Here is a 12592-nt window from a genome sequence, read left to right on the forward strand (position 1 = left end):
ATTTACTAACCCACCCCTCAACCTTGTCATCAAAGTCATTTATAAAAACTACAAAGAACAGAGGCCCAAGAACAGAGCCCTGCGGGACCCCACTCAACAATGACCTTCCAGGCAGAATACTTCCCATCTACAACCACTCTCTGCCTTCTGTCAGCCAGTCAATTCTGAATCCAGGTAGCCAAATCCCCCTGTATCTCATACTTGCTGACTTTATGAATGAGCCTACCACGGGGAACCTTATCAAATGCCTCGCTGGAGTCCACACACACCGCATCCACTGCTCGACTGTCATTGACCTGTCTTGACACCTCCTCAAAGAACTCAATAAGATTTGTGAGGCATGACCTACCCCTCACAAAGCCATGCTGACTGCCTTTAATCACGCTGTGTTTTGCTAAATAGTCATAAATCCTATCCCTCAGAATTCTTTCCAAGACTTTCCTGACCACAGACGTAAGACTGACTTGCCTTTAATTGTCAGGGATTTCCCTATTACCCTCCTTGAAAAGAGGAACAACATTCGCCTCCTTCCAATCCTCCGGTACGACTCCTGTGGAGAGTGAGGAGGCAAACATCCTTGCCAGCGGCTTAACAACCTCCTTTCTCGCTTCCCGGAGCAGCCTAGGATAAATCTGGTCTGGCCCTGGGGACTTATCAATCTTAATGTTTCCAAAGTTCCTAGCACATCAACTTCATCAACCTTGATCTGATCCAGCTCCTCTAAGTTTTCATTTCCAACAAGTTCCCTTTCCTTGGTGAAAACTGAAGCAAATAACTCATTTAGGGCTTTCCATATCTGCTCTGACTCCACGCACAAGTTCCCTCCGCTATCCCTGATCGGCCCTCCCTTCTCCCTGATCATTCTCTTATTCCTCACGTATTAGTTCTAGTATTCAAGGCATTTTACTAAGAGATTAAGATATAGCTGAATCATATTCAAAATCAAGGAAATCATTGGGACTGATCAAAGCAGCCTGCCTCTCATAGCAAAGAATCCTTGAAGACATTTTTTTTCAAACAGTGCAGGAGACTCATCGTGTTCACAGTGGCTGTTTAATATCCATCTATTCTAATCCCACTTTCCAGCACTTGGCCAGAAGCACTGTATTCTGTGGCATTTCAAATGTCATCACAATATCGAGGGTTATGAGGGTTTTGGCCTTTATCACCCCTTTCAGACAGAGAGTTCCCAAAACATACAATTCTCATTCAAAACATTTTTCTTCAAATTCCCTCAAAACCACCTACTCCTTACCTTAAAATGGTGCCTAATTAGAGGAAAGGTTTCTCCCTGTATTTGCGGATGAGAGTTTTGTACACCTCAAACAGATACCCCCCTCAACCTTCTCTGCTCGAAGGAAAACCACTGTAGCCTAACTCCTCTCTCAATGACTGAATATCTCTAGCCTAGAAAATATCCTGGTGAATGTGCACTGCACCCCCTCCAGTTCAATAACATCTTTCATATAGTGTGGTGACAAGACCTGCACACCATTATCCAGCTGGGGGCAAACAAATGTTAAACACAGCGCCATCGTGACCTACTTACTCTTTTAATCATAGAATCTCTACAGTGTGGAAAGAGGCCCATCGGCCCAACAAGTCCACACCAACTAGCCCACCCAAGCCATGCTCCATTACTTTACATTTACCCTTGACTAATGCACCTAACCTACACATCCCTGAACACTATGGGCAACTTATCATGGCCAATTCACCTAACCTGCACATCTCTAGATTGTGGAAGGAAACTGAAGCATCCGGAGGAAACCCACACAGACACGGGGAGAATGTCCAAACTCCACACAGACAGTCACACGAGGCTGGAATTGAATCGAGGTCCCTGGCGCTGTGAGGCAGCAGTACTCGCCACTGAGCCACCATGCCACCCAGTGTATTCTAAATAATTGACATATAAAGGCAAGTATCCCATATGGCTTCTTAACCTGGCTGCCTTCAAGGGTCTATGGGCACACAAACCAAGGTCCTTGTCATCCTTTTCGGGGATTATATCAGACCAGGATCAATGGACTGAATGGCTTACTCTTGTTCCTATGTTTACACAATTTGATTTGGCAAACAGATGGGAGTCTGTGGAATTCACTCCCAGAGTTAGTGACTGAAGCAGTGATCAGGGCAACATTTAAGAACAGGTATGATTTGTATTGAAGGAGGGTCAAGGGACATCTGGAAGAGCACGAGTGGAATAGACTTGAACGCTGACTCTGTGGGAAATACACACCAATATGGGCTGAATGGGGTGAAGGTCTTACCATCAGTGAACTACCACAACTCACTGGAGAAACCATAGTCCCGAATACACTGGGTCACTGGGAACAGAGTGCCTGCTGTCATAGCGAATTTAAGAATTTGCATCTCTGCTTTGGTTGCGTGGGAGTCTGCAATACAGTTGTGCTCATATCTGGGTCTCAGGTCAGGATGTCATCAGACATGGTGGTGACGGCTTGCATTTGAATGAGCAACTACATAATTCTCATGTCACCAAAATTTGTGATACATGAATGAGAGTAAACTGGAACTGCACTTCCTTCAGAGTCAAAATCTTCCATTAAACATGGAGAGTCACATCCAAGGTGAAGAACACTTGAACCCAGAGACTTATCCCCACACCTCAATTAAATCTATATTCACTTATTGTAAAATGGCAACATTCAAAAAAGATACACAATTTAGCAGAAAATCCTGAACTTCACAAAAACTCAGCAGCTTCATTCTTTAGGAATTGCTGAACGTGCCAGAGTATGACAATTGTTAGGAGACAGAAGGAAGCCATTCAATGCCATCTGTCTGCCCTGGCTCTCCAAATGAGCTTCCCACTCTGTCATTCTCCCTGTCAGCCTGCACAGTCCTCCTTTTGAAAGCCTCACTTGAGTCTGTCACCATCCTCACAAGACAGTCCATTCTGGAGCCTAACCACATATTTCATTAAAAAGATATTCTCATTTCACTTTTGTTTCTCATTAATTACTTCAAATCCTCACCCTCTCATCCTCAATCCTTTCACCAGAGGGAACATTTCCTCCATATTTACTCATCCCAGACCTCTCATGATGTTGAAGGTTTCCGTTCTCCCCAAGTCTCATCTTCTCCAGTCTGTCTCCATATCTGAGATTACTCACTTCTGGAACCATTCTTGTAAACCTGTCCTGCACTCTTGCCATTGTCTTCACATCCTTCCCTACACAGAGCTCTGAAAACAGGATATAATACTCCAGCTGAGACTGAACTAGCCTTTTAAACAAGTTCAACATCACTGCCTTGCTCTTGTGGTCTAGGCCCCTATTTAAAAAAAAACCCAAGGACTGTGTGCTTTATTAACTACCCTCACCAGCTTTCCTTTTAAAGGAAAATGTGAAGATGCTGGAGATCATAGTTGACAAGTGTGCTGTTAGAAAAGCACAGCAGGTCAGGCAGCATCCAAGGAGCAGAAGGATCGACATTTCGGGCATAAATCCTTCATCAGCAAAACTGGAGGGGTGGTTTGAGGATGCTGAGAGATAAATAGGAGGGTGGGCGGCGGGGGAAGGCGGCTGGGGAGGTAATAGACAGATGCAGGTTGGGGAGGGGTAAGAGTGATATGTCAGTGGGCAATGTGGGGCAGATTGGTGGGAAGGAAGATTGGTCAGGTCAAGAGGGCGGTGCCAAGTTGGAGGGTTGGACCTGAGATGAGGTGGGAGGAGGGGTGATTACGAAACTAGTGAAGTTGACGGTGACGCCATATGGTTGAAGGGTTCCTCGGCAGATGAGGAGGCGCTCTTCCTCCAGTTGTCGGGCTGCTTGGATTTGGTGTTGGAGAAGGTCCAGGACTTGCATGTCCAGGGCAGACTGAGAGGGGGAGTTGAAGTGATTGGCTACAGAATGGTGGGGTTGTTTGGTGCATATGTCCCCGAGATGTTTCAACTGGTATCCTGTCTCCCCAGTGTAAAGGAGACCACACTGTAGATCTAATGAGGGAGTCACGGAGGGAATGGTTTCTGAAAATTGCAGATAAGGGTGAGGAGGACAACAGCTAACCATATATCTCTGATGGTGGGTCTGATTGTAGGTGGTGGAAATTGTGGAGGATCATGTACTATTTCCAGAGATTAGTGAGGTGAAAGGCGAGGACCAGGGGCTTCTATCCTAGTTGCAGTTGGCAGAGGTGTTGAGTTCAAGAGCGGAGGTGCCAGGGAGATGCGCTGAAGGGCATTGCTGATCATGGGAGGGGAAATTGCAGTCCTTCACGTCTTGGAGTGAAAATGCTCCTCCTGAGAGCAAATATGGCTGAGGTGGACAATTTGGTCATAAGGGATAGTGGTTTTACCGGGTGGGAGGGGATTTTGTTTTGGTGCTATGGGGTCGGTGGGTGTCGATCAGGGCAGTCAGGTTTGTGGATTTTGCCTAAGAGGTAGAACTGGGGGGTGTGGGCTTCTGGGACTATGAGGCTGGAGGCTATGGATGGGAGATCCCCTGAGGTGATGTGGTTGTAGATGTCTGGGAGATGATTGTTTGGTTCAACCATACAACATCAATACTGAGTTTACTAGTTTCCTTATCTCCCCTCCCCACTCCTCATCCCAGATCCAACCCTCCAACTCTGCACAGCCCTCTGCTCCACCTTGCCCGATCTATCACTATTACCCCCAACCTGCATCTAACTATTGCCTTCCCAGCTACCTTTCCCTCAGCCCCCTTCCCACCCCCAACATTCTCGATGAAGGGGTAAATCCCAAAACGTCGACTCGCTTGCTCCTCAGATGCTGCCTGACCTGCTGTATTTTTCGAGCACCACGCATTTTGACTGCTACCTTTAAAGACTTGCACACAATATACCCAAGTGTACTGCGCCTCTCTAACCTCTTGAGAGATGTTTTATACTATAATTCACACTTCCCCACGACTACTATCTGTTTGCCCAGTCCAACAACAGGTCTTCTCCTTTCAAGTTGGCCACTGTCCTCCTCAGTTTACAAAGCTTCCAAATTTTATTTCAACTACACAGTTTGAAATGTATCCCCTGTACACCATGGTTGAGGTGACCAGGACACATTAGGAAAAGCAAGGGTCCCAAACTGAAGCGTGAGGAACTGGGCCACAAACATCGCCCCCATGTAAAAAATCAGCAATTAGCCACTAATCTCAGTTTCCTGCCACTCAGTCATTTCTGTATCTTTGGAACCCCCACTCTCACTTCCCCAGCATCCTTGTTTGCATCTCATTCAGTTCTGCTGACCCATCAAATGTAAATCCAGACAACTTGTCCACTAACACCACCACTGTCATTTTAAACTAATCTAGCATCTGCATTGTCATCTGTCTATGGCCTCGGGAACAAATTCTTCTTTTTGAGTTGAAGCTTCAAAGATACAGCATTGAAATGGGCAGAACCATGTAATTTTGCAAGGTAATTCCATAGGTGCACATTCCAAGGGGGAGTCACAACTCGTTTTATTTTTTGAGTGGTGCTGTGTTGTCTGGAAATTACTGTTCATGCATTTAAATGTGATTTTTAATACCTTTGTGATCAACAGTTCAATGTTACAAACAAGAGAGCAAAAAAAAGCCTGCTGCCCAGCATTAAGATAGCAGTCTCTCTAACAGTCAGAGCTAATGAAACAGAGTCTTGAATAGTTAAATGCCAGGAAGAAATCAGAAACAGACAGCTAAGGAAGGAGTGTTTACTGAACCCATGTAGAGAAAAAGGCTAATTACATAATCAGTTTGTTAAAGGGTCTCAGCCAGACATCAATTACTAAAGAAGTAGCAACAGTAATAATGAGGTTTGCTAAAATTTGCCAAGGACCTTCAAAGTGAATGACAATTTCAATGAGGTTTGAGTACCTTTAAGGTGATGGGGTAAGATTGTTATGGGTAAAATAATTCAATCTTAAGTAATTCCTGTATGGTACAAGTTGACTCAATTTTTTTCCTTGTGTATGCAAACTGGAGGTGCTCTTGTTTATAATTACTGTGGTAGCTTCTTGAAGATTTGCCTAATCCAAAGCCAGGTTACACACTGAGCCTGAATGGCCAGTATTACCATTAGTGTGGATGATAACACTTGGCAAATCTAAATTTGGATAATTGAAATCCCTGATTGTAACTCAGCTATCATTCTTGTACCTTCCTTCAACTTCCTTGCGGATTTGTTCATCCTTCCCATTATCTGGTTGCCTGTCGACTACGTTGGTGTACTACGTTCGCGCCAAATCAATTCTTCCCTGGATCCCTTTGAGTTCCCCTCTATCTCCAACACTGCAATGCTCTCGTTATTTATCACCACCACTTCCCCTTAACATGTTTTCCTAATTTTCCTGAACAACTTGCATCCAGGAATATTTAACACCCACTCCTGTTTAACTTCAGCAAGATCTCGGTTATCACGACAACATGAGAAAAATGTTGGTCTCCCCTTTGATGCTGACTGCTCGTTTCTTCTCATTGTAATCCATACCTATAACAATCCGAATCAGCACACTGTGTGTATTCACATATGGTCACGGTAACTCTGACTTATATTTTGTCACTGACCCTACAAATTCACTTGTTATCCCCAAAGTTTGTGCTCTCCATCTCTCCCTGAACTTTTGTCCACTTTAATATTCCTCTCTGGTATTATTGGCAAGTTCCCAAACCTCTGCCAAATTAGTTTAAACTTACCCTAACAGTACTAACTAAATATCCTGGGTCTGCTCAGGTGCAAGATGTACAATCTGTAGCTGTTTCAGCTTGCCCACAATCATTATCAACGTCCAAAGAATCAAAAGCTCTCTCTCCTGCACCATCTCTCCAACCAGGCATTCACTGTCTTAAACCTATCTTCCTAAATGCACTTGTGCGTGACATAAGGTTGAATCTGGAAATTACAACTTTTGAGGTCCTGAATGATAATCTCCCACGTAGCTCTTTAAATTCGGACTGCAATATCAGATCCTCTTCCTACCCATGTCAATGGTTCCAATGTGGACTACGGCTGCTGGCTGTTAACTCTCCCTTCTATCTCTGCTCTGTAACCTTGGCACCTGCGAAATAACAATTAATCTTGGATTTATAACTGTGTCCACAGCATTTATGTACCTATTCCCCTTTCACAAATCTCCCACCATTAGGGATCTTCTGGTTTTCTTTGTGTTTGCTGACATTGCTGAGCTAATCCCATTGCCATGAACTTGGCTCTGGCTAAAATCATGATGTTCCAATCAGACCCAGTGAGTCTCATCCATGGTGGTCTCGTCCACTCAACATTAACACACTGGCTTCCTGGAGAATTCCTTTTCTAATTGTATATTCATACCTTTGTCAGCTCCCAATCCCAATTCTCATCCTCTTCCATTGAGGTGGCTTTAGCAGGTGCATCACTTGGCTCCTTTATCTCCTCTGCTTCCATCAACTCTTCCACTTCCTTCACCTCTTCAGCTTCTTTCTTCAGTTCATCTGTCTTTTCTTCTTGCTCCATTTCCTTTTGATCTTTCTCCTTCTCTTGGTTGGCACTGGTTGCCTTTGGCTTCTCGACTACCTCCTCTGGCTTCCTCTCTGGGAATGCAAGCAGGGCCTTGTAGATGGTATAGCCAAAGTCCCTCTGTAGCATCTCACCAAACAGCTCCGCAAGCCACAAAACCTACGAACAAAACACAAAAGCCTAATAAATCTTCCTTCTCCAATTCATACACCACCCCAAGCAGAAAACCGAGATGGTAAATCAGTTAAAGCATGGGGTTAGATATAGAGTAAATGCCCCTCTACAGTTCCCGAGCAAACACTCCCAGGTCAGATTCAGAATGGCGATAGATATAGCATAAAACCCCCCTAAAACAATTTCCAAGCATTCCCAGGAAAGGTACAGCATGGAATTAGATACAGACAAAAGCTGCCAGGAGAGATTCAGCACAGGGTTGGATACAGAGTAAAAATCCCTCAATTATGTCGATATGAAACATTCCCAGCACAAGGGCAAGGTGAGACAATGTAAACCTCCCTCTTCTCTTTGAAACTGAAAATATAATTCCCTTCAAAACACCTTCACCAAACACTCTTTGGAGAACGACAGCAAAGGGTTAGATGAAGAGTAAGACTCCCTCTAATCTTTTAAACCAAAATTAAAGCTGCCTCCACATTGTCACTATCATACCCTCCCATGACAGTTACACCATGAGATTAGATACAGAGTAAAGCTCTCTCTACTGTTCAAACTGACAGTAAACATTAAGTAAAGCCCCCTCGACACTGTCACCACCAAGCTGGGAAAGCATGGAGTTCCTGACAGATTAAAGTTCCCAGTACTACTTTAAAGTGAAAGTAAAGTTCTACACACACAGTCCCCATCAAACACTCACACGACAGAGACAGCATGGCGTAAAGCTAATTCTAAAAACATCCCCATCTAATACTTCCCAGGACAGAAACAGCACGGAGTTCGATACAGAGTAAAGCTCCCCCTACAAGATATGAACATTATACCCTAGTGTTGATGTCAGAAGCCATAGAAAAGTGCAGAACATTTTCCACCACAAACTGATTACCTCAAAGGAATAGCCTTTGGAATCACTGCGGTAGCTTCGTAACATACTCAGGGATAAGACTGAACAGCCAAAATTACCCCCCATGGCAGAGCAATTAGGGCGAACAAGCACAGCGGGCTCAGCAGGAAGGGGGCAACGGGGCTCCTGCTTCGACGAGACAGCAGGATCTTCAGGCTGCTTCTCCTCGACATCCTACATGAAGTGCAACAAGATTCAGGTTAGCCAAGTATAAATAAACAAGCACAATTTTCAGGACAGAGGTGGGGGGCAGGGGAGGAGAAATAGGGACAAGATAGAAAAAAGGGGCACAGTTGTGAGGGGGAGGGGCAAGAGGAAGCGAGGGTTTGAATGGGAGAGAGTACAGGCAAGGAGTGTAGAGGGGAGGGCTGGTGCTCAGCTCTTGGATGATTTTCGGTAAGAGACCCAGAAACATTCCATTCAGCATATCTCATGTACGTTTGCACTTCCAAAGAATAATCTAGTTCAAGTGCACATAGAATTTCATATGTGGGAGAACAATCTACTTTACGCGAACTGACTTTTAAAAATTCCAACTAGAAGCGTTTTAGGCATCCTTTCAGGAGTAACTTCAAAATCCTGTGAGACTTTGTATTAGCTCAGGTCACTTCTAATTCTCTTGCTAATAAATGCCCGAAATGTGTCTACTCCATGTAAACATTGTATCTGTTCTGCTTCTGTATTTTTGACTATGCAGTGAAATAGATAAAGAACTGATTCAAAAGCTAACGAAAGGATTGCTACAATTTTTAAAAGTAAGCTGCTAGCACTTTAGGTGCTGTTTACACTCTTCTTGCTTCAAGCAGTGGGGGCAGTTGCTGCATTTCATTTCCAGGTTGACAGATAGAGTCACTGAGTCGATAGGAGGGGGACGGGCCCTTTGAACCAAACTAGGCCATGCTGACCAAAAAGCATACTTATGCGAACACCATTTACTTACACTTGGTCCATATCCTTCCAAACTTTTCCTTTCCATGTATTTGTCCAAATTCCTATTAAATGTTATTCATGTACCCGCCTCAACAACTTCTGCTGGCAGCTTATTCCAAAAGCACACCATCCTCTGTACAAAAATTTTCCCCTCATGTTTCCTTTTATTCTTCCCCCCCCTCCAACCTCAAACCAATGCCCTCTTGTTCTCGATTCCCCAACCCTGGGAAAAAGACTGAGTGCATTCACCCTGCCCATGCCTCTTATGATCTTATACATTTCAAAATGATCCCCTGTCAGTCTCCCATGCTCGAAAGAAAAAAGTCCTAACTTGTCCAGTCTCTCTGGATAACCACTGAGACCTGGCAACATCCTTGTAAATTTGTGCTGCACTCTTTCCAGTTTACTATCAAGCTTTCGACAGCAAGGTAACCAAAACTGAACACAATACTACAACATCCTGTACAACTGCAATATAACTTCCCAACTTCATTACTCAATGCCCTGACTGATGAAGGCCGGTGTGCCAAAAGCCTTCTTAACCGCCCTGTCTATCTGTGACTCCACTTTCACAGAAATGTGCACCTGAACTCCAAGGTCCCTCTGTTCCACTACACTTCTGAAGGGCCCATCATTTGCCATGAAACACTGACCTTGAGTTGTCTTTCCACAATGCAAGACCTTGCACTTATCGAAATTAAACTCAGTTTACCATTTCTCAGGCCACCTTCCCAGCTGATCAAGGTCAGAGTACATGGAACATTACAGCACACCTTAGGCCCTTCTGCCCTCGATGTTGCGCCGACCTGTGGAACTAATCTGAAGCCCATCTAACCTACACTATTCCATTATCATCCATATGTTTATCCAATGACCATTTAAATGCCCTTAAAGCTGACGAGTCTACTACTGTTGCAGGCAGGCTGTTCCATGCCCTTACTACTATGAGTAAAGAAACTACCTCTGACATCCATCCTACATCTATCACCCCTCAATTTAAAGCTGTGTCCCCAAATGCTTGCTATCACCATCCGAGGAAAAAGGCTCTCACTGTCCACCCTATCTAACCCTCTGATCATCTGGTATGTCTCAATTAAGTGCCCTCTTAACCTTCTTCTTTCTGACGAAAGCAGCCTCAAGTCCCTCAGTGTTTCCTCATAAGGCCATCCCTTCATACCAGGCAATATCCTAGTAAATCTCCTTTGAAACCTTTCCAAAGCTTCCACATCCTTCCTATAATGCGGTGACCAGAATTGTACGCTATACTCCAAGTGCTGCCGCACCCCCCCCCCCCAGTTTTGTACAGCTGCAACATGACCTCATGGATCCAAAACTCAATTCCACTACCAATAATGGTCCTGCTGCAATTTCTGATAATCTTCCTCACTGTCCACGATTCGGCCTATTTTAGTGTCTTCTGCAAATTTACTCATTATGCTTTGCACATTCTCACCCAAATCATTGGCATAGATAACAAACAGTAATGGGCCCAGCACCAACCCCAGAGGCATTCCACAAGTCAACAGACCTCCAGTCCGACAAGCATCCTTCCACTATTGCTCTCTGCTTCCTACCATCAAGCCAATTTGACAGCTCTCCCTGGATTCCATGCGATTTGACCTTCCAGAGAGCAGCCTATCACGTGAAACTTTACCAAAGGCCGTACTGAAATCCAGAAAGACGACATCTACCGCCTTGCCCTCAACAACCTTCCTCATCACTTCATCAAAGAACTCCAACAAATTTGTGCGGCATGATCTCCCATGCACAAAACCCTGCTAACTGCTCCTCAACAAAGCCCATCTTTTCAATGCATGTATACTCTCTCAGAATCTTCTCAAGTAACTTACCCACCACAAATGCTAGGCTTACTGATTAATAGCTCCCAGATTTTTCTTTGCAGAATTTCTTGAATAAGGGCACAATGTTCGCTACCCTCCAGTCTTCCGGGACCTCACCTGAGCCTAACAATGATTCAGAAATTAATCAGCCAGGGCCCTGCAATTTCTTCTCTCGCCTCTGGCAGTGTTCTTGGATATATCTGGTCAGGACCAGGAGATTTATCTACCTGCGTACATTCTAACAGATCTGACATCTCCTCTAATGTGATATGGTCTGTCTCCAAGCTATGACCACTAACTTCCGAAGTCTTCATGTCTTTCTCCACGGTAAACACAGGAGAAATATTCATCGAGAACCTCACCCATCTCCTGTGGTTTTACACATACATGTTCACTTTGGTCCTTAAGGAGCCCTATTTTCTCTCCCTTTCTCGTCATTCTTTTTCCTTAAATAAGCTCTTTGCATTCACCTAATCTTCTCAGTCAAAGCTGTTTCGTGCCCCCTTTTCGCCCTCCTGATTTCTTTTTTCAGTAAGTTCTTGTATATCTATTTACCTCCAGCTGCCTATACCTGAGCCATGTCTCCTCTTTTTTTCTGGTCAAAGCCTCAATACCTCTTGTCATCCAGGGTTCCCTCTTCCTGTCAATCTGGCCCCTCACCCTCATACAGACCTTGAACTCTAGCTATCTCACTCTTAAAGGCCTCCCACTTGCCGGAGACCCTTGATCTGCCAACAACCACTCCAATCAACCCCTCCAAGCTCCTGTCTAATTCCATCAAAATTCACCTTGCCCCAGTTTAGAACCTGAGGGCTAGTTTTGTCCCCCTCCATAACTATTTTGAAATCAATGTGACTATGGTCATAGTTCCCAAAATACTCCCTCACTGACACCTCCAGCACCTGTCCTGCCCTATTTCCCAAGAGTAGATTGAGTTTTGCCTGTTCCTGAGGAGGACCCTCGCTCGGGGTGGCACAGTGGCTCAGTGGTTAGCACTGCTGCCTCACAGCACCAGGGTCTCAGGTTTGATTCCCGCCTCAGGTGACTGTCTGTGTGGAGTTTGCACATTCTCCCTGTGTCTGTGTGGGTTTCTTCCGGGTGCTCCGGTTTCCTCCCACAGTCCAAAGATGTGCAGGTCAGGTAAATTGGTCATGCTAAACTGCCCGTAGTGTTAAGTGCATTGGTCAGAGGGAAATGGGTCTGGGTGGGTTACTCTTCAGGTCGGCGTGGACTGATTGGGCCGAAGGGTCTGTTTCCACACAACAGGGAATCTAATGTAATCAT

The 12592-nt window shown here is 44.8% G+C and overlaps 1 protein-coding gene across 5 annotated transcripts in view; it reads right to left on the bottom strand.

The window, feature by feature from the left end:
- Positions 1–12592, bottom strand: part of LOC140459589 (cell division cycle and apoptosis regulator protein 1-like) — a 70528-nt gene that overhangs the window by 21221 nt on the left and 36715 nt on the right. For all 5 annotated transcript variants that reach the window (XM_072553843.1, XM_072553839.1, XM_072553842.1 and 2 more), the window contains 2 exons: positions 8520–8711; positions 7295–7618 (listed from right to left, as the gene is read on the bottom strand). In XM_072553843.1, coding sequence (XP_072409944.1) covers positions 7295–7618; positions 8520–8711 — 516 coding nt within the window. The remainder of the gene's footprint in view (positions 1–7294; positions 7619–8519; positions 8712–12592) is intronic.

This window comes from Chiloscyllium punctatum, chromosome 35, assembly GCF_047496795.1.
Source record: "Chiloscyllium punctatum isolate Juve2018m chromosome 35, sChiPun1.3, whole genome shotgun sequence".
Classification (NCBI taxonomy): Eukaryota; Metazoa; Chordata; class Chondrichthyes; order Orectolobiformes; family Hemiscylliidae; genus Chiloscyllium; species Chiloscyllium punctatum.